Genomic DNA, 20,791 nt, shown 5'->3' on the forward strand with positions numbered 1-20,791 from the left:
CGTAAAAATTGGGGCACTTGCACACCCCACTTCGGTGAGGGAGAGTTAATAGCTACTGATCTATTGATCATTTTCTATTTTACAATTTTAATTTAATTTTGCTAGTAATCATAGTATTATATTATTCTAATGTTAATGTACAGCATAATAAGAAAAAGGGCTCAAAAACCTATTTACAAAAACGAATTTGTTTTCATGTATTGTTTGCATTAATACTTACTTACTCTACACTCTTTGAAAAATTTGTTTGCTTGCAAATGAATACACGTTAATCCAATAAAAACAAATTGCTATCGCTTTTAATTCACTTAAAAATGTATAATAACAAATTGAAACCGCCAAAACCAAAGATAAGCTTATCTACATATGATAATATACATATAATACATATTCAATATAGAAACCAAAGGACGTTTGCACAAAACCACACATCAGTCATCGCTGAAGTTCTGTACAACAGGTAGGTTTTGCCATATTATATTTCACATTAATTACTTATTAATACAATCTTTCAATTCGATGCACTTTCAGGGAAAAACTTTCAAGGAAAATTAAAAAAAGATGAAAAGCAAAATGATAGAAGTGAAAGCAAAACCAGATTTTGCAACAAAACGACTCGAACATTCATATGATGCCATGAGAGGAGAAAAATTCACCGATGTTAATTTCACTGTCGGCAAACAGAGGTATTTTTATTCCATTTTGAAGATTATATATATCCAAAGTATCAACTATAATGGTCATTGTTTACAAGTGCAGTTTTTTCGCACACATGATAGTGCTATCTTCGTGCAGTGCAATTTTCACGAAAAATAGCGACAACTTGAGTGCCATTTTTTCTGATTTTCAATATCCAATTATCGATGCAATGTTGAAGTATTGTTACCTTGGAGAGATACGTAAGTTCCTTTTATTATTTATAGTCAATCCGATGATAAGATGAGACTTCCGATAACCAAGCATGTAATATAAACCGCTAAAACATGGCTAATCTAATAGTGAACATTTTATTTAAATTATTTGAATAGTTAATATTCATTTGTATTTGTATTAAATTTAAAGTCACAGATTCTATGAACCAACGATAGCTACATGCATACAAATTTATATATTAGATTGTTTAGTATAAAAAAAATTGTAAAAACTCCCAATTAAATAATTAAATTTTCAATAGATGGCGCTAAATGTTCACAAACATTGTTAGCAAACCAGAGAAATGTTTTAATAATAGAAGTGCCTTTACGAATAAATAAATTGTGTCAATAATACGCGGTACGTCTCCATAACTACGCTACAACGCACGGAATTTAATCAGGGTCATCACATATCAACTGCAGAAATTAAAGTTTTATTTTGATATAGATTTATTTACAATTTGAGAATATGGTGGTGTTGGACGTTGGTGGCCAATCCGTTTATTTTCTCAGTTGGCGGATTATTTTTATCCACTTTTTTGTATTTGTCTGTCCTTGAGAACTCTTAAATTAACGTGTAATGTATAGTTTCAACAAAAATATGTATAATATAAAATGAACGATGTATATATTAATTAAACTTAAATAATTGAGTATTCGGCGCCACCAAGAGAAATGTTTTTAAATTTATTTAAAAATAATTTTTACATTTCTCTGGTGCCACCCCTGAAATTTTATGTAGAATGCGGGCAATCACCATGACACTTTTAAAAACTGCCAAACTACGATGTTAATTGAATAATATGTTACTTAAATGATCAATTTACTTATAAAAATGTATCCCGTGTTATTTATTGTGTGTTTTTGAATGCATCGTGCAATTTTTAACGATGCACTTGCCCATCTTGTGAGTAATATAAACAAATAGAAAACTTTTTATCGGACATATGTACGTCTAGCAACAAGCATCAAATACGACTGATGCTAAAATTATTTAGGATTGTCTGCGGACAATCGTCACTTGACAACAATATGACGCCTAAAGCCACTTCTATTAATATAACATTTCTCTGTAGCACACAGTATATATAGAAGTTTTTTCTTGATCTGTTATTACATTCGTACGTTTTATTGCCAGTGTTGGCAGTTACGTACATATTTCGGATTGAACCGACTGAATACTTGGTTCGACTATACATATATACGTATGTATATTTTTTTAATTCAATAGCTTAAATACACTTTCAGATATCGAAGAAAAGCATTATGAGAAGTTTAAGGAGTTAGCCGAAAAGCTAAAGATCGAAAGCATTGCCCCTCAATTTTTAACAGTGGATCGAACAAATTGTTTAGAAGTTTTGCGACTCTCAGACGATAAAATTTCAAAAAGGACAGCTATGAAATCAACTGTAGACAACTTCAACACTGTAAAGGTTGCTCGTGTAAAAAGCATTATGGTTTGATTGAATATGTTACAGTACTGTTTGATTATTGTTTCAGTTGTACAAAACCCAAGACTTCCTAAGCGTGCCAGTCTCTGATCTGGTCGAAATTCTTAAATCAGATGATATAAACGTACATTCGGAAGAAGATGTCTTCAATGCTGTGAAATTGTGGGTGAATTTTGATCTTACAAACCGTCAAAGTGAATTAGAAGATCTTTTGCGTATTGTAAAGTTGCCGTTACTCTCAATGGAGGTTATTTAATATGCATATATAACATATTATTGAATCAAATCTGATATTTCTTCGAATAATGTAGGCTAAGATACTTTCAGTTTGTCGTCACGGAAGCTATGGATTTGTATTTTTCATCTCCAAAATCTATTGCAATTCTTCAACTAGAGATGGAATCAATTTTTTCATATTGTCAAAGCATGAGTGGTCACAGAAATAGATACAAAATAGCACTTGTCGGGGATTTAAATCTTGATGTGAGTTTCATTTTACTACTAGTTGAGTTAACCGGCGTACCTCAGATGGATAAAAGTTATACAATAAGGCCTTCCAAGATATGAGAAACCCATACCATATTGAAAACTATGAAATTTCGCTCACGTTTTTCAATTTAGGGCACAAAACCCTTCCAAAACTCATTCTGGTTCTAAGTTGGGGCTATATGAAATAAATATATGTAGAACAGTGGGCCCAAAACTGAAGTATGTGTTTTCAGTTTTCAGCTGAAAATGATTTGGTACAGAAGCCTTTCGAACTAGAGCTCAAAGAATGCAAGCAAAAATATGTATATGTAAACATTAATTGAAATTAATATAATATTAAAATAAGTTAATTCATTTTATTACATACATACATACTAATGTTGTGTCTGTTGATTTCAACAGATGGTTTCGGAAAAGAATTGATACACGAATTAAAATAAAATTAGTCATGTTTATTTATTTTTCTTTTCTTTATTTATGTATTTTTACTTGTATTTCATGTACTTTTTTCCTTTTATCCTTTCTTAATCTTTTTAGCACACTCGTCGCATTGGAGCAATCTGTTAGACGAGTATGCTTGATTAGTTGATGTATAATAAAATAAAATAAAATAAATATAATGTAAAGTAATATATAGGGACGAGCACGTATTAATAGTAAAATGTTGAGTGCGCGCATTACACGCTCGCCAATCCAACCCGTTCACCCGTTCGAAATGATGAATGAATGTATGTGTGTACGCTCCCGCGCAGCGCATCTGACGCTCACGTCACCCATTCAAAGTCAGGTGATCAATATCAGGAGCACATATCAGACCTCTAAACCCCCCCCCCCCTTCACCCCGATTCCCCGAGTCTCCTTGACACAATCGGTCGTCACGCCACATCCCTAAAATGCACCCATTGGTCAGAATGTATCTTCATTGCTCTAATTGGTCAATCGTTTTAGTCCACGTGGACCAGTTCACGCTGGTTGGTTGTGCCCCTCGTTCGCGTGTATTTATTTTATTAAATATCTCTAGGTACAAAAATACTCTTGAAATTCTAAAATTTGGTTTTGAAATCTCCATACTGATCAACGTGTCCGCCACATACTCACATACCTACATACATATATACATGTATCGCATCCGTTTTTACATATATATATATATATATATATATATATATATATATATATATATATATATATATATATATATATATATATATATATATTATTATTATTATATTTTAAGGTTGCAAATATCATTGATATCTACAATGGAAGAAATAAAAGTTGGACTTTAAGTAAAAATTTTCAATTTAACAGAAGATGGTTTGCATCAGCTCTCGTCAACAACTGGATCATGATTATCGGCGGCAAGGATTCTTCACATAAAGCAGTCAATTTGGTAACATTTGAATGATTTTTTTTAAGATTTTCATCATTTTTTTAATATTATAATACATTTTACCCTTTTCAGGTGCACTACATCGATTTAAAAGACGGTCAGAAACATCCATTGAAGCCATTAAATCAAGCTCGTTTCCAATTCTCAGCAGTGACACTTCGTCATGAATCGTTCACAGATGTGTATGCCATCGGTGGTTCTGATAACAAAAAATCTTTATCATCAGTAGAGAGGTGATCTTGAAATAAGAGACTGAGATATTGTATTTTGACTTATACTTAACTTATTGTTAAATTGATTTTGAATAGATGGAACAGCAATAAAAAGTCCTGGGAGATGAATGTCGCTCCATTGTTGCTGGCTGTGTGTTATTTTAGTGCTTCTGTCATCGACGGTAATATTTATGTGACAGGTGGGAGGACATGGAAAAATGGAAAATGGAAGACCATCAAACAAGTGCAAATGTACTCATCGGAATCCAACTCTTGGTCATATCGTGCTCCGATGATTCAGGAAAGAGATGGTCATTCGGTGAGTATCTACTGTCATTTATCGATTAAAGATCGTCTTTTATGTGTCCACTGTCCTTCAGATAGTGTTTATTTTATTTAACCCTCCCTCACCGAAGTGGGGTATGCAAGTGCCCCAATTTTTACGTTTTTTGTAATAACTATGTGGTTTTCAAAGCTAATACAACCTATATTTCTTTTATTTCTAGAATGAACTAGAATAAATTTATTTTAATAGATTTTGTATGATTTAGAAAAGGGGTACTTCGTAAAAAAATACATCTATATATTTCTACGTTTCAAAGTATGATTTAAAGGCGGTAGCGATAAGTCATGTTTTTGACTGTTCGCTTGCATATTCTTGTTGATCGATGAATCAATGCGAGAGAAAGAGACAGCTATATTTTCGTAAGCTATTGTTTCCGTCGCTTTTGGCGCGTGGCTATTGAGTCATGCAGTCGCCTGTTGGCCTTGCCTATTTGCGTTTGCATGTCGATGCTTGTCATTATTTTTTAATACAAAAATAGTCAAAAACATGCTATACGACTAAAACTTTTTTTATGTTGATGTATGAAATGATTAATAAGATATATATTGAACCTATTTGTATTGAGAAAAGCTGTATTTTGATTAAAAAATATTGGGGTCTTACTCGACCCCTGTTCGGGACACTCGTTCGATCTCGACGCTCCGTACTTCAAAGGTTAATGAGTAACCAATGCCAATTAGTAGCATTTTGCGCCATCTGGCTTCGATTCTTATCATTGACCATCATGAGTTTTTTAAATTTTAGAGTGTCGTAATCAAAGGAAAACTTTTTATCGTTGGTGGTTATATTTTGGAAACGCGTTCTAAGAATGTATGGAGAACAGGTATTTATTCAGACAAGATTGAGAGCTACGCTCCCGATACAAATCTGTGGATATATTATAGCATGTTGCCAAAACCTGGACGTGGAATCAGCCTGTGTTTTGTTCAAAACATGCTTCTTTTAATGGGCGAGTATTTCTTCGTAACAATGTTTGAATTAATACGTCTTCGAAAATTTCTCGAATTTTTACTGTAAACATTTTTTTTTAAATTTCTAGGTGGAGAAGATGGAACGACTACTTCGGGAAATGTTTGGGAATACGATATTGTAAGTTTGGGTAGTTTGAAAGCTTCAAAAAGTCTCAGCAATGGAAGAACTGAGGCAGTTGCATTTGTCATACCATATGATTCCGTCATTTGATGTGTAATATTTTAAAATTACTTAAATAAATACTTGTTTATTTCATCATAATTAATATGGTATAAATTATTTTTATTATTGCTATAAACAATGTCTTTCCATGGTAGTCGCCTATGTCCGAATACAGATTTAGCGTTAGAAGAGGATTATTACTATTATTATGTTAAATAAAATCAATAAAAAAATAAAAAAAAATCGGGTGTGACTTCAGTATATATTTGAGGAATATAAGAAGTATAATAATCAAAATTTGATAGTGAAACATACATTCACGGTCACACATACCAGCTATGAGAGCATTTTCTATACAAATTGAGCGCAAATGCAGGGAAACTTTCCGACAAAAGTTCTCTTTCCAGTTGTCGGATTTTGTTAAAATTATTTTAACCCTCCCTCACCGAAGTGGAGTATGCCCCAATTTTTACGTTTTTCGTAATAAATATGTGGTTTTCAAATCCATACCCATATATTTCTTGTATTCCTAGAATGAACTACAAGAAATTTTTTTTAATAGATATTATGTGATTTAGAAAAAGGGTACATCGTAAAAAAATACATTTATACATCTCTACGTTCCAAAATATGATTTAAAGGCGGTAGCGATAAGTCATGTTTTTGACTGTAGGCTTGCAAATTCTTGTTGATCGATGAATCAATGCGAGAGAAAGAAACAGCTATATTTTCGTAAGCTATTCTTTCCGTCGCTTTTGGCGCTTGGCTATTGAGTCATGCAGTCACCTGTTGGCCTAACCTATGTGCGTTTGCGTTTTGATGCTTGTCGTTATTTTTTAATAGTCAAAAACATGGTATAGGCTAAAACTTTTTATTTTGATGTATAAAATGATCAATAAAATATATATAGAACCCATTTGTATTGATAAAAGCTGTATTTTGATTAAAAACGATCGAATAAGAGATAAAAAGTCCTCTGAATTGTAATAGTAAGTGAAAAGTAGAGGAGGTTTGTAAAAAATACTGGGGTCTTACTCGACCCCGGTTCAGGACACTCGTTCGGTCTCTACGCTCCGTCCGAAGGTTAATTACTTAAAATCACTATAACTATTATACCTTATACATTAAATATCAAGAAGATAATTTAAAAGGTCAAAATAAAATAATAAAATATTGTTTTAAAGAAAAATTACTACTTCCGGCTTACGAGTTCTAACCAAAACCTAATCAACTCTAAGTTAGTACATAAAAAATACCAATATAAATTATCAGCTTGATACGTTCATTGGTTTGGAAAAAATCATGTGGTAGTCTACCGTCTACCCCCACTCTGAATCTTATTGCTTTGGTACGAGTTAATTTTTTACAAACCTCTTCTTACTTCAGAAACGATTTGGTCGTGTGAATAAATTTGGGCTCTTATCCGATCGTTTTCAAACTTTGCCATTTTGCTCGATTTGTTATCAATATAAGTGGAAATGACGTCCGCCATTACGATGGTGAAAAATAATCGTAATAGACACATTTGAAAATACTCCATCATATTTCTAACTGACGTCTATCATCCAAATTGATCGTTCAGACTGTTTGTCCAGTTTGTTCGTTTTAGCCTCTTCTTTTTTTCCAAATTTTAATTGTTTAAACGCCTATAACTATTTCTTTTTTCACTCTATAATTTATAAAATTTGCTTTATAGGTTCTCATTATCTCTCATATATATTTTTAGTTCACTCAAAGTGTTAATAATAAATTTTATTTCAAGTTCATTTTTCGAGTCTTCATCAACTGTCGTAAGGCCCAGCGGTATAAATACTAGGCGGATCTGTTCCATGCTTCATTCGGAGCTGGCCGGCTGACAGATCAAGAACAATAAACTACTTCTGCTACTACTGATCCCAGAAACCCGTCTACACGTCCACGCTACAATATTAAATTATTCAATACTATTAATTTGAAATTTAAAAAAAATACTCGAGGATAAATTTGCTCTGCGCCATTGTGTAAGGGAGACTTCCCGCGTGTCGGTGATACGAAATTGGTATGTAAGCAAATCGATGATGAAATTTTAAGAAGTCGCGGGAATTGGTAATACGCTGAATTCCCAGAACAGGCGAGAAAAGGATCCGACATATCTTTGCTTTTATTTCGCTCCTCCGCATATAATATAATACCCACACGACCCCCTTGTCATACCCCATCCGACCTGTTCATTTTATTATTGCATTTTCAATTCCGGTCGTGTTAACACGGGAAAACTTTCACATCTTCCCCACTGGAGAATCGTAAGCAATTTACACTGACAGCATCGTCTACCCACCCATACTCAGATACACTCATCAGAAGAAAACCCCAAATGTAATATCATATCTCACATATAAGCATAACCAGCAGCGTGGTCTAGTGGTGAGTATTGAATTATATCGCGCTTGATGTCACGGGTTCGATTCCCACTAAGAGTCTCATTGTTAACCAGACCTTGGTTTGTCGAGGTCGATCGATCAGAGTTTGCCAATTTTTCTGATTTTCATTTAAACAGTTCCTGTAAAATTGGCTTTTCATTCCCAATTTTCTGTTGCAAAAACCTCGAGTTATTGCTATATCTCAGATTTCGCACCATAGATGTCTCTGTAGTTGTTTATCGAATGTAAAAATTCGTATTGTTACATGAAAAATGTTATTAATAGAATTTATACGATGCTTATAATATCTGACCATAGATGTCAGGTATTGTTTCGATTTGCATGTGTATGTAGGTAATAATTATGTATTTAGTTGTCTCGTTAATTAGCCATAGTGACGATCTGGAGCTAGTCTGTAATGTCACTATGGCGAAATTGTAAAAAATAAATATATATTCATACGTATTGTAAATATAACTTACACATATCTTACATTGGTAGGAAATTTATTTATCGACAAGGCAAGGCTGTGTGGGTGGATGAAAGTTGGATGGGAGGGGAAACCCCTTCCAAAATTGATCTATGGTTAAACCACAATAAGATAAAATTCCAAATTTGGTTATTGTATATCGAAAACCGTAGAATTGCATACTGGACAAAATAATCCCAGGCGTTTTTTAATGGAAACCCTTCGATTTTAAGCTCCAAACTTAGCCAAGTAAGAGTCTTAAGTTAAGATTGTATACCAAAAGCTAAAAACAGTTAGTTTGTGTAGTAGCAAATAGACGTATAAACATATATTTATAAAGTGTAACTTCTCTAGGAACGGTAGAGTATGGCTTTGATAGTAACGAAGCGTTACTAGTTGGTAAGGGGACCTTCAAAGGATTGCAACCCCTTTCAAAGTTTGTCTACGGTCTAAGCTATAATACATGAGATGGTATGCCAAATTTGACTATATATTAAATGTATATTAAAAACTGTTAAGTATTGAAGGTGTTCCTTCACAAATTTACCCAATGTTTCCCGGTGAAAGGAATTTGGTTCCATCAAAATAATCGAACCCGTTCCAAAGACCATCTGCGGTCTAAGTGAGCGAGTGTGCCAAATTTGGCTCTTCTATATATTTATTTATTTACATATTAGGCGCAGTGACATTACAGAACGCGTCACTGTGACCAGACATATAATATAAGCATAATAAAAATACTACATTATAATTTAATAAAATTTGCGAGACATCTACATATGTTATAGATAGTAAATTTTTGAAATCATTTTTAAATAGTGGTGACATATTAGGTAGGGTGGTTTTTGCCAAATTGATGAATAACCGTTTCAACAATCAGATAAATTGGCAAACTCTAATTGACAACGATTCACATGGAGTCACAAATATCCAAGTCTAGCCAGCAGCATTAAAGAATATACTCAGAAGAAATTCTTTTCACGGGATCGAACCAGGTGACCTCTCAACACAACACAACCACCGAAGCAAGCTGTTGGCTAATATATGTATGTATTTTAAAATCTGTATAATTGTATAGTAGACTAACAAACTTGCCCAGCGTTACCCATGCGCTTATGTCTATAAGCCCTTCGACTCTAGGCACCAAAATAAACATTAAGTATTGAGTTAAGATAATACATTAAAAAAAACTGTTGATTTTATTTAGTGTAATTAATTGCTTTAAACTCATCTCCTCCCTCAATTCCCACCCTGCCTCTTTCCCATGCCACCCCCTCCCTTTACTTCAAATAAAAGGTATTTATTTATATATGTACCTACATAGGCATACATACATTAATAAAAAAAAACATAAACCTCATTGTAAAGAAACTTATGATTAAAGCCCGGACCCTGAGGGGGCTGTATATTGTTCAAATGTTGTAAATGCATTGTTAAAGGTTTACCGAACCTTTTTTACAAAGGATTTACAACAATTGAACAATAAACGGCACGCTTCCGGTCCTACCTCTACTTATGATTGTAATGGGCATTCATTATGTAATCATATTTAGCCAGCAGTATAGCTATAGGTGGTTGCGTTAATGCTAACCACTGAGTGGTTCATGGGTTCAAGCTCAGGGTTGACCTTGATCGTAAAGAATTTATTCCGAGTATTATCTGTAATGCTGCTGGTCAGACTTGGATATTTGTGACTCCGTGTCGATTGTTTCCAATCAGGGTTTTCCAATTTATCTGATTTCATTATTGAAACGGCTATTCATCAAATTATCAAAAACCATCCCACGTGCTCAGCGGGTTTGTCGGTGCGCGGTTTTGTCGGGAAGGCTATGTCAGGCGCTTTTGTCTGTCGCGCAAACGCCGGGTACCATATTATTGTGATGATTGATGAAATCCCTTCTGCTGAAAGACACGTTATTGGTTTATGAGAAACCGCTACGGCAGACATGTTTTTAGTAAAAAAATCTACGCAATATTCGCCTCAAAGTGGAAAATTTAAAATTGAGTTATAATATATGTATGTATTAGGATAATACTTTCGAACGGGCGTAAAATGTTCGTACACCAAACGTCGCATAACGGTTTTACCACCCAGTATAAAATATACGAACGAGAACGCATAAATCTGAAACGTTAATCTGCAAAAAAAGTCACCGTTTCAACGCTTAATACAAAAGTGAATATTCCAAACCGAGCAGAGCCCACTCGGACTAAATCTCGAGCCGAAAAAGCACCGCGAAAGCTCTCAAGAATTGTTTTCGGTTTTTTTTTTACTTTGCTTTGTTTTCTCCGGCTACTTCTTTTTTTTATTATTATTATCTCCTTTGTGTAGGGAAAACCTGATTACTGAAAGTCTGTCAAAATTCCCTTACCCGACCGTCGCCGCATTTATTTTTTGTTTCCCCTGTCACAAGTGGCAATCATTTGTTCATCTAGGCATCCCAGATCCATGTACATACATCCACCGTTTCAAATAATACACAAGTCTCGTTCAATTATTCAACACCACTAATCCCCCGTATTGAAACCTGTCCCATGGCAGGTAGAAAGCTAAAATGTCGGCCGGTATATGACGAGTGCTATTACATACATATGTAGCTATGTATCTGATGAAAATCCGCACATGCAAAAAAAGTGCAGCGAATTATAAATCACTAGCTGAACCCGGCTTGCATTGCAATGTCAGAATAAGGCATGCAATTCCCGTTCCCGTTTCCGTTCCCTTTTCAAGTGATGGTTCGAACTCAACAACGTCGTCATAAACCGTATATATTATTCCTATAATATAAATGTTATATTATATGAATAATATATACTAAGTTGATTTTATGTATGCACTCGCTGAACCCTGTATGCGTTGCAATGCCACAATAACGCATACAATTCCCGTTCCCGTTTCAAGTGATGGTTGAAGCTCTAATAATGTCTCTTCAACGCCGTATCGTCATAAACCAACTGGTAATATGGTTACCAACGAACACACTTCCTTGGCTACACAATGGCGCTTCAAACTTTCACGTCGGTAAAATCGTAATTAAGAATATTATTATTAAGAGGTTTTTTCCTGTTTATTTTTCACAGTAAGCTTCCCGTACATGTACATATACAACAAATCCTGAAAGTTTCATCATAATTAGTTTCATCGTAATGAAAGTTTCATCGTAATGATTGAGTGGCTTAGGAGCCTATACGAGATAGACAAACAAACAGACGTTCAATTTTATATATATATATATATATATATATATATATATATATATATATATATATATATATATATATATATATATATATATATATTTATATATATATATATATATATATATATATATATATATATATATATATATATATATATATATATATATGTGGGATTTTATGTGTGTGAGTGAATTATGTAATGAGTAATGTTGAGGAGTGATGTACAAACACCGGTAGGTGCGTACGCGCACGTGTGTATACTTAATGTACAATAAACGTACATTGATGGACCAACATCGTCTTTGATTATCTCTCCCGCAATCCTCCCTATATCTTCGAACTCTACATATATATATATATATATATATATATATATATATATATATATATATATATATATATATATATATATATATATATATATATATATATATATATATATATATATATATATATATATATATATATATATATATATATATATATATATATATATATATATAGACTAGCTGAACCCGGCATGCGTTGTAATTTATTTATTTATTTATTTATTTAAATAGCAAAACTGCTAATACATATACCACAAAATAACAAAATAACAACAAAAAATTATAAATCATCTTCCACAAAGGTATCCATTAACACCCTTCAAGAAAGCAGCAATAGCAGTAATGCCACAAAAACGCATGCAATTCCCGTTCCCGTTCTCGTTCCCACACCCGTTCCCGTTCTCGTTGCCGTTCCCATTTGTCGGAAAAACGCTGGCAGTGGACACATTTGAAATTATATATGTAGGATTGTTATGAGTGGTACGTAATGTAAGGTTGGTATGAGTGTTACGTAATGTAAGCGTTGGCATGCGTGCGCGCAAGTTGGTTATCAACGTACACATTTCCTTAACTACACAATGGCGAGTCAAACTTTCGCTTCGGTAAAATCGTAATTATGAATATTATTATTGAGAGTTTTTTTCCCGTTTATTTTTCACAATAAGCTACCCAGACATGCATACAACAAATCCTGAAAGATCCATTGTAATCGATTGATTGCTTTAGGAGCCTATACGAGACAGACAGACAAACAAAGAGACATTCAATTTTATATATATATATATATATATATATATATATATATATATATATATATATATATATATATATATATATATATATATATATATATATGCAAAAAGCATTTCTTCGTTTTCTTTATAAGAAAGAGTATGGGTACTACCCATATCTCTATCCTACTCCTTTCCTTTTGGGCATGCTTGGGTTTAATTCCCTTGAACTTCGGAGAAACTTCTCGTTATTTCGTTTCGTTCTCCAGCTATTGCGTGGTAATACGTCATGCCCGTTGTTGCTGGAACAGTTGGGACTTTATGTCCCTAATAATTATGTGCGTGGTAGACATCATCATTTGATGGTTGTACCTGCTGCTCGCACACTTCTTTTTCGAATGGCTCCTATTCCAAGAGCTATTCGACTTCTCAATGAAATCGTTGCTGCTGTCCCTGAATGTGATATTTTCCACCTTGGGGAGCGTAGATTATCGGATATTATCTTAACATATTTATCTGGTAACCTGCGCTCATCATTACTTTCTTAATTTGAATGTGATGAATGAGTGGAATCTTAATCTACTCTCTTCCATTTGGGCCTCGCTGTGATTTTATTTTTTATTCATATTTTGTTTTATTTTACTTTTTTACTTTTTCTTTCTCCTTTGTATATTTTTATATACTATTTTAATTTTGTTCAGTGTAAACAAAGAATGGGATTTATGGATTTTATTTTTAATTTTTACACTTTTGTTATTTTTTTTTCTCTCTGAATGATGTATTATTTTCCTTTTGTTACTTTTTTTTTATTATTTTATTTTACCATGTTTTCTGCTTTTGCTTTTTTCCTTTATTTACAGTTTACTTGTTTTTATATCATGTTTTTATATATTTTTCAAATGTAGGCCATTGTGGCGCATTAGGTTCTTCCTGTAATGCCACAATGGTCCAAAACTATTAAATAAATAAATAAATATATATATATATATATATATATATATATATATATATATATATATATATATATATATATATATATATATATATATATATATATATATATATACAGATAAATTTATGTTGCTCAGGAGCAACCCGATAACGGCATCATAGAAAAATATAAAATTGGGTCCATCGCCTATGCCACCAAAGTATAAATACCATAACTATAATATTAACACCATTTCCAAAGTATAAATATAAAATATAAACACCATTTCCAAAATTATAAATTAAATTATTTTTAAATATAAACATTATAAATATAAACACCATTTCCAAAGTATATATATAAAATAATAGTTGGAATTTTAAAAATCGTATTTTCATAAATGTGCGCACAGATCGTCGCACGACAGGCCAGCCGCCTAGTAAATAATAAGCACGGAAAATCTTCGACGCGCGATTCGTTCCCGCTTCCGTGAACTGGAAAGTTTTATGACCCGTGGGAAATAGATTCTTTTTTTTTCACCTTCGTTAAGAAATGGAGAGGGATAGGGGGGGGGGCAACGTTTGATTCGAGAACGGCCAAACTCATCCTGGGCCGAATCTTTCTTATTCAGGACGAGGTTCGGGACACGTGGATTCCAATAATTAATTTGATCCGAAGAACACACCTGGCAGGATCGTGCCTACATCCCTCCCCCTCACCATCCCTCGCCCCCACCGCCTTATCCATCTTCCTGTCCATACGTGCTCGGAGGGATTTAGCTACCCGGGAAACAATGAGTTTGTCGGCGTCCCGCTTTTTCCAGACAATAAAGTAATCCCGAGATTAGCTATCTGCCGAGCGCGACATACATACCAACGGCCACCTAGGCGCTAAAGAATTCCCGCTAGTCGTACGTGTATACTTAGTATATCGTGCAGGGTATGCTTACCTTTATATAGCGTCTTTAAGATAAGCCTCAAGTCCTGGATTGAAATACGCACCTGTTCGGTAATGGTCACGTACATATAACAAAATCCAACAGGAGAAAATCAACTAGATTTGTTGACACATACATAACTACGAAAGGCATTCGCTGTAGATGTGACATGAAAATGTGCACATATTATGTTTGAACATTTCGAGATATGTCTGCACCTGCATGGCGAGACGAAGTATAGTGCGTATCCAGACAATAGGCACGACCTTGGCTGAGCTGTACTATTTCTTTAATCTACATATACCAAGAAGGCCTTGCAGGTAACTTCAATGCGCTTTCCTGGCCAGAAACATCATACATTCGCTAAAAATATTATTAGTATTGTTACGTACGCCGCGGATTAAGCAAATAGAATCCCAGAGACTATGTGACCGTTCAAGGGTTATCTGTTAACGGATTAACTAAGTGCTTGCACTTAGGATCAACGGATATCTGTTAACGGATTAACAAAGTGCTTGCACTTACTTCCAGGATTATATCTGGACTCTAAGTGCATTTAGGCTAAACAATGACCGTTATTAGTCCTTTCTCAGAATCGGTACCGGGAGACCTAATGTCGTGGGAATACATATCCGAATACGTGACTATATCTCTATACGTGAGATCTACCCTTTATAAGGCGGTACGTAGGCGATATCATGTCATTCTGGACTGAGCACTGCCAGTGCGTGTATCTCCTTAATCATCAATAAATGCTGTGAAATCGACTTTGGCCTTTTACGTGGATCCTCCACCCACCCCTACGCAACAGTATTAAACAAAGCACATAAATACATATAAGTTAATATCCACAAGAGACATCTATGGTCAAATTTGTAAATTTGCAGCATTTTATACAATTCAACGAAATTCAGTAAATACATATCAATGATAATTCATCGAAATTCGAGATTTGCCGGAAAATGGGTAAGTTTGCCAATTTGTTGGAACCATTTCAATTAAATCAGATAAATTGGCAAACTCTGATAGGTTACCGATCGACCTTGGAGTCACAAATCCAAGGTCTGGCCAGCAGCACAGCCAGGGATTGAACCCGTGACCACACAATTGAAAGCATTACACGCTAGCCATTGATCTATACTACTGCTTATATACGACAGTGCCAATCAATTGGCCTGATCATTTACGTGTTACGTCAAACTTATGCAAAAAATTAACATAATAACTGAAACTTTTGCTAATTCCAAGGATGTTCACAAAGAAATTTGCAATTTCTAAAATTTTTGTTTGATTTCCACAAAAAATCTTAAGCAATGTCGTCTATAGCTCTATATTTAAATACAGCTGTCGAATGCACTTCAGCTTCAATAATTAAAACCAGTTTTTTCAAGGCATCGACCTATTTCAATGGTATTTTGGTAACCATACTAACACTCTTGTGAAGAGTTTCGGTGATTACAACAAAATGTCTATACCCTTCAGGTATATACACAGATTACCTAAACACAATCTGCTTTAGGTCATCGACTTTAGATAGTCTTTAATTAATATTATGTATTAAATGTATTATGAGCATTTATAAGAATTGTAAATAGGTTTTTGAGCTATTTTTCCGAGTATGCTTTACATTAACATTAGAATAATGTAATACTATGATTACTAACCAAATTAAATTAAAATTAATGTAAAATAGAAAATGATCAGTAAATCAGTATCTATTAATATATGTAGATATAAGATGTATTGTGAACATAATTTCCTAATAATAAAAAGCATTTAAAAATCAAAAATCAAGATGATTGTATGAGTAATTCCATTCAAAATATAGTCAATTTTAAGATAAAATATATCAATAATTCAACCAAATAACTTCTAATTATTCAAAAATTACAAACGAAAAGTTGAAAATCGAGTTTATTATTATGATTCGACTACCATTAATTCCCAATTCGATCCGAAAATAAAATTACGATACAATCAAAACACAGCATATTATTTCAACCCGAGACGAACTCAAAGCAGAGCGTATGATATACGACGCTTTCACTTGAACATAATAAGAAAATGATGTCAAAATTTTCCTTTTTTTCACAGAAAGAAAAAAAAACACAACGACCACCCGTTGAGTGCTGTAAAAAGCCCACACATTCTTCGTCTCATACACATAATGTTTTGGCGCGCTCTAGGGGTTATATACACATAATATATATTATATTATATGTAAGTATACATCATTGTGTGCGAAACGAAATGCGATGAAAAGCCACAGAAAATCGAGAGACTTCGAATGCCAGAAACTCGCAGGTCACCCACAATAATAAATATACACGGGAAGGCTTTCAAAAACCTCGACCCATTCAACGGCGATCACCTGTTGGTCCAATTCGAGATCAGTAAGTCCATTCGAGATGTATCCTCTGATTCTCAAAGTGCGATCCGCGGTAACTCTCTGAGAATTTCATTATCTAATCCACGAATTCTTAGGCCCCTTTTGTAGTGGCCAAAAAGCCTGTGACCCCTGTCGAATTTGCATAACATTTTGCACACTACTAAAATTTTAATTGACCCCTCATGTCATATTGGATAAATGATATATGTATGTCAACTTGGTTACCTTGGTCAATTAATCTATATTCAGAATGCGTATATACATATGTATATATCGTAAATTTTGAACAAATGTTTTACAAAATATATTTTAATATTTAATAAAAAAAAGAGGACACCTATAAGGGCAGGTACCATTTCCGGTCAACTTACAAATTTACGTCATATCGATAAGAATTTCAGTAACCGATACTAAGTTTCAGTTCAATAGGACTGACGGTGTTCAAAAAATCCCCAAAATACATAAACACACAGCTACACACATTCTTTCTAGATCATGAAAACGTGATCATTGATTGATTCTGAGTTCGAATCAGTCAAAATCTCGGTTTCGAATTTTTGCATGATCAGAAAACTTCGTCTATTGTTACTACGTACATAGATAAATTAAAAATTGAGATCTTTTACAATTTTTTTTTAATCCATTTTATTATTTTTAAATCCATTTTGTCACCATAATAAAATCTGGAAAAACGAGTGGGTGGCAGAAAGTCGAATAAACAAGGCTATGGGCTTTAAGCAAAGAGCGTACTATCACTATCGACTTGGCGGATGAAATTTAAATCTCTATCGGGGGCCAAACCTCGCAAAATGACAAAGTTTCTAAGCGATCGAAGAGTTTTAGGAAGGGAACACTTATCGTTGCTCAAGGAAAACTAATAAAAACCTTTTATATAACCTATTAGTGAAGAAAAAATATATGTGACAGATAATAAGAGCCTATAATGCAAATTTTATAAGATATAGTATGAAAATGTCACACTTATATACTTATATCCTTAAATAATCTTCACGTGGCTTATAAAAAAAATAGTATAATATAAAGTTCGTAACATATCGCAGTTGCGAATGTCTGCTCTCAGTCCAAAATCAGAGAGTTGAAACAAAATATCAAAAAGTTACCGTTAGCGTTTGGCCATAGCACGCATATCGAATTATCAACACTATTATATAAACTTTCTAACATTCATTATTTATTTTATTTATTTTATTGTTACAAATCAATACACACTCGCCATTACAGATTTGCTCCAATGCGACGGGTGAACGTTAATGAAATACATAAACAATCAGAAATCAGAAATACAGTAATACATACATATACAATCAGAATATATATAGAATATAATAATTAATCAGAAATAATAATCATAGTGACATCTATGGATTTCAGATTACTGTGTATAATTAATACAAATTATACACAGGCAGATTTTTGTGACAACAGGATTAGATTTTTTAATACCAATTTTCAGGAACCGTTTCAGCAATGATCAGATAAAATTGGCAAACTCTGATAGAGAAACGATCGATTTGGAGTCACAAAACCCCCAAATCTAACCAGCAGTGGCGAGGACACGAACCTATGACCTCAGTGATGCTAAATATATACGCTATCACTAAGCACACTCGCCTTTATATATATAACAAATTAGTGAAGAAAATATATATAAAATATATAACCAGCAGCGTGGTCTAGTGGTAAGTGTTGTATTCTCTCGTGCTAGGAGTCATGAGTTCGCTTCCCACTGGAGTCTCGTTGCTGGCCAGACCTTGGATTGTCGAGGTCGGTCGTTTCTTATCAGAATTTGTCAGGTTTTCTGATTTGAAACGATTTCTGTAAAATTGGCTTTATTATCCAATTTTCTATTGCAAAAACCTTGAGTTATTATTATCTCTTAGGTTTCGCCAGATTTTCTCCATATATGTCTCTATGGATGATTATTGAAATATAAATATTTCGTATTGTTACATAATAAATAATGTTGTTATTCGTATTGTTTACGATGTTTATAATGTCTGAAATATAGATGGCAGGTCTTGTTTCAATTTGTTTAATTATGTATTTAATAATATATGTATTATATAATTTATCGATTCTTAATCTGTTTAGCACATTCGCCGCTTTGGAGCAATCTTAGGCGAGTGTGCATGAATAATTGAAAAATAAAATATATGAGAGCCTATATTGCAAATGTTATAAGATATAGTGTGATAAAGTTATAGGCGCTTAAACAATCAAAATCTGACAAAGGGAGTGAGGGGTGGAAATTCAAACAAACAAGGCTACTGGTTATTGGTAAAGGGTGCGCTGTCACCTTCTCCAAATTTTTTGAGTTTATTATTATTATATTTCACCGTTGACTTAGCCGACCCAATTGAAATCTCTATCGGCGGACAAACCTCACAAAATGGCAAAATTTCAAAGCGATCAGAAGAGTGTAGGAAGTTTGTTGGACCGATTGATGAAATGAAAGTAATAAAAACCTTGTAATAATTTGTACCTACATACATATTCAATCGAAACTTTGTTTTATTCGGAAAATATTTCTTTATTCATGGGTATACAAAAGTATGCAGAGTTCTAAAAACGTGTAAATATATACCTACAGTGGCGGACTGGGACTGAAATCAGTGCATGCCAGGAGTCAAAGGGGGCCCCCACCCAGGGTTAAAAAAATTAATCCCCCCCCCCCATATAACAAAATTTTCTTCTTTCCATCACGCTAAAAATCAAGGGCAAAAAATAAATAAAATTTTCAAAAATGGGAAAAAACAAATTTAGGTACAAGAAAAATGGCAAAAGCAAAATAGATCCATAAATTACATTGTATATTTCGTTTTAATCCTTGTCATATAATGCATCATAAAAGAATGCGGCATAAAAGCGGCTTTCACTTTCGGTAGAAAACAATCAGGGACGTCATTTCAGCTTTTTCTTGGGGGGGCAGGCAAAGATTGGTCAAATTGGATTTTTTTTCAAAAAATCTTTTTTATATCGGAATAAAAATGGAAAATATAAAATATGAAAAAATTAAGTTTATTTTTGAAAAAATAATAAAGTAAAAAGCTAAAAAAGCGCCGCAGGCGAAAATTTTTTTCCAAAAATCTTCACATGGTTAACAAAAATCGACCATCAAAATGTATCACTATATCAAAAAATATACGAACATTCGGAAAAATAAACGATACACATCTGTTTTTGAGACAAAATAAAGTTAAGGGGACCTTTCTAACGATTCGCTCCATGGGATGAACAATTTCTTAGAATGTTACTAATGGCATACAAATAATAAAATCTTTTTTTTCAAAGCACATAGCAGCGATTATTTTATTAGTTACCCAAAAGTAACATATGTACATAAGAAATAAACGCAGCATTCATAGATCCATAGTATCTCATTAATCATTAAATCCATAATATTTTCTAAATTCACACTATTCCTTAATTTAGGGGGGCGAGTGCC

The 20,791-nt window shown here is 33.4% G+C and overlaps 2 protein-coding genes across 2 annotated transcripts in view; one reads left to right on the plus strand and one right to left on the minus strand.

Annotated features, from left to right (window-relative positions):
* Positions 1-20,791, minus strand: part of LOC143912683 (uncharacterized) — a 282,155-nt gene that overhangs the window by 201,571 nt on the left and 59,793 nt on the right. The window lies entirely within an intron of this gene.
* Positions 438-5,987, plus strand: LOC143913758 (kelch-like protein 25). The gene is made up of 11 exons (XM_077433743.1): positions 438-460; positions 532-686; positions 760-899; positions 2,163-2,341; positions 2,415-2,612; positions 2,693-2,848; positions 4,092-4,247; positions 4,320-4,480; positions 4,556-4,778; positions 5,550-5,754; positions 5,845-5,987. Exons 2-11 carry the CDS (start codon positions 562-564, stop codon positions 5,985-5,987), a joined length of 1,686 nt encoding a protein of 561 aa, XP_077289869.1. The 5' UTR covers positions 438-460; positions 532-561.

This window comes from Arctopsyche grandis, chromosome 6 (assembly GCF_051622035.1).
Source record: "Arctopsyche grandis isolate Sample6627 chromosome 6, ASM5162203v2, whole genome shotgun sequence".
In the NCBI taxonomy this organism is placed as follows: Eukaryota; Metazoa; Arthropoda; class Insecta; order Trichoptera; family Hydropsychidae; genus Arctopsyche; species Arctopsyche grandis.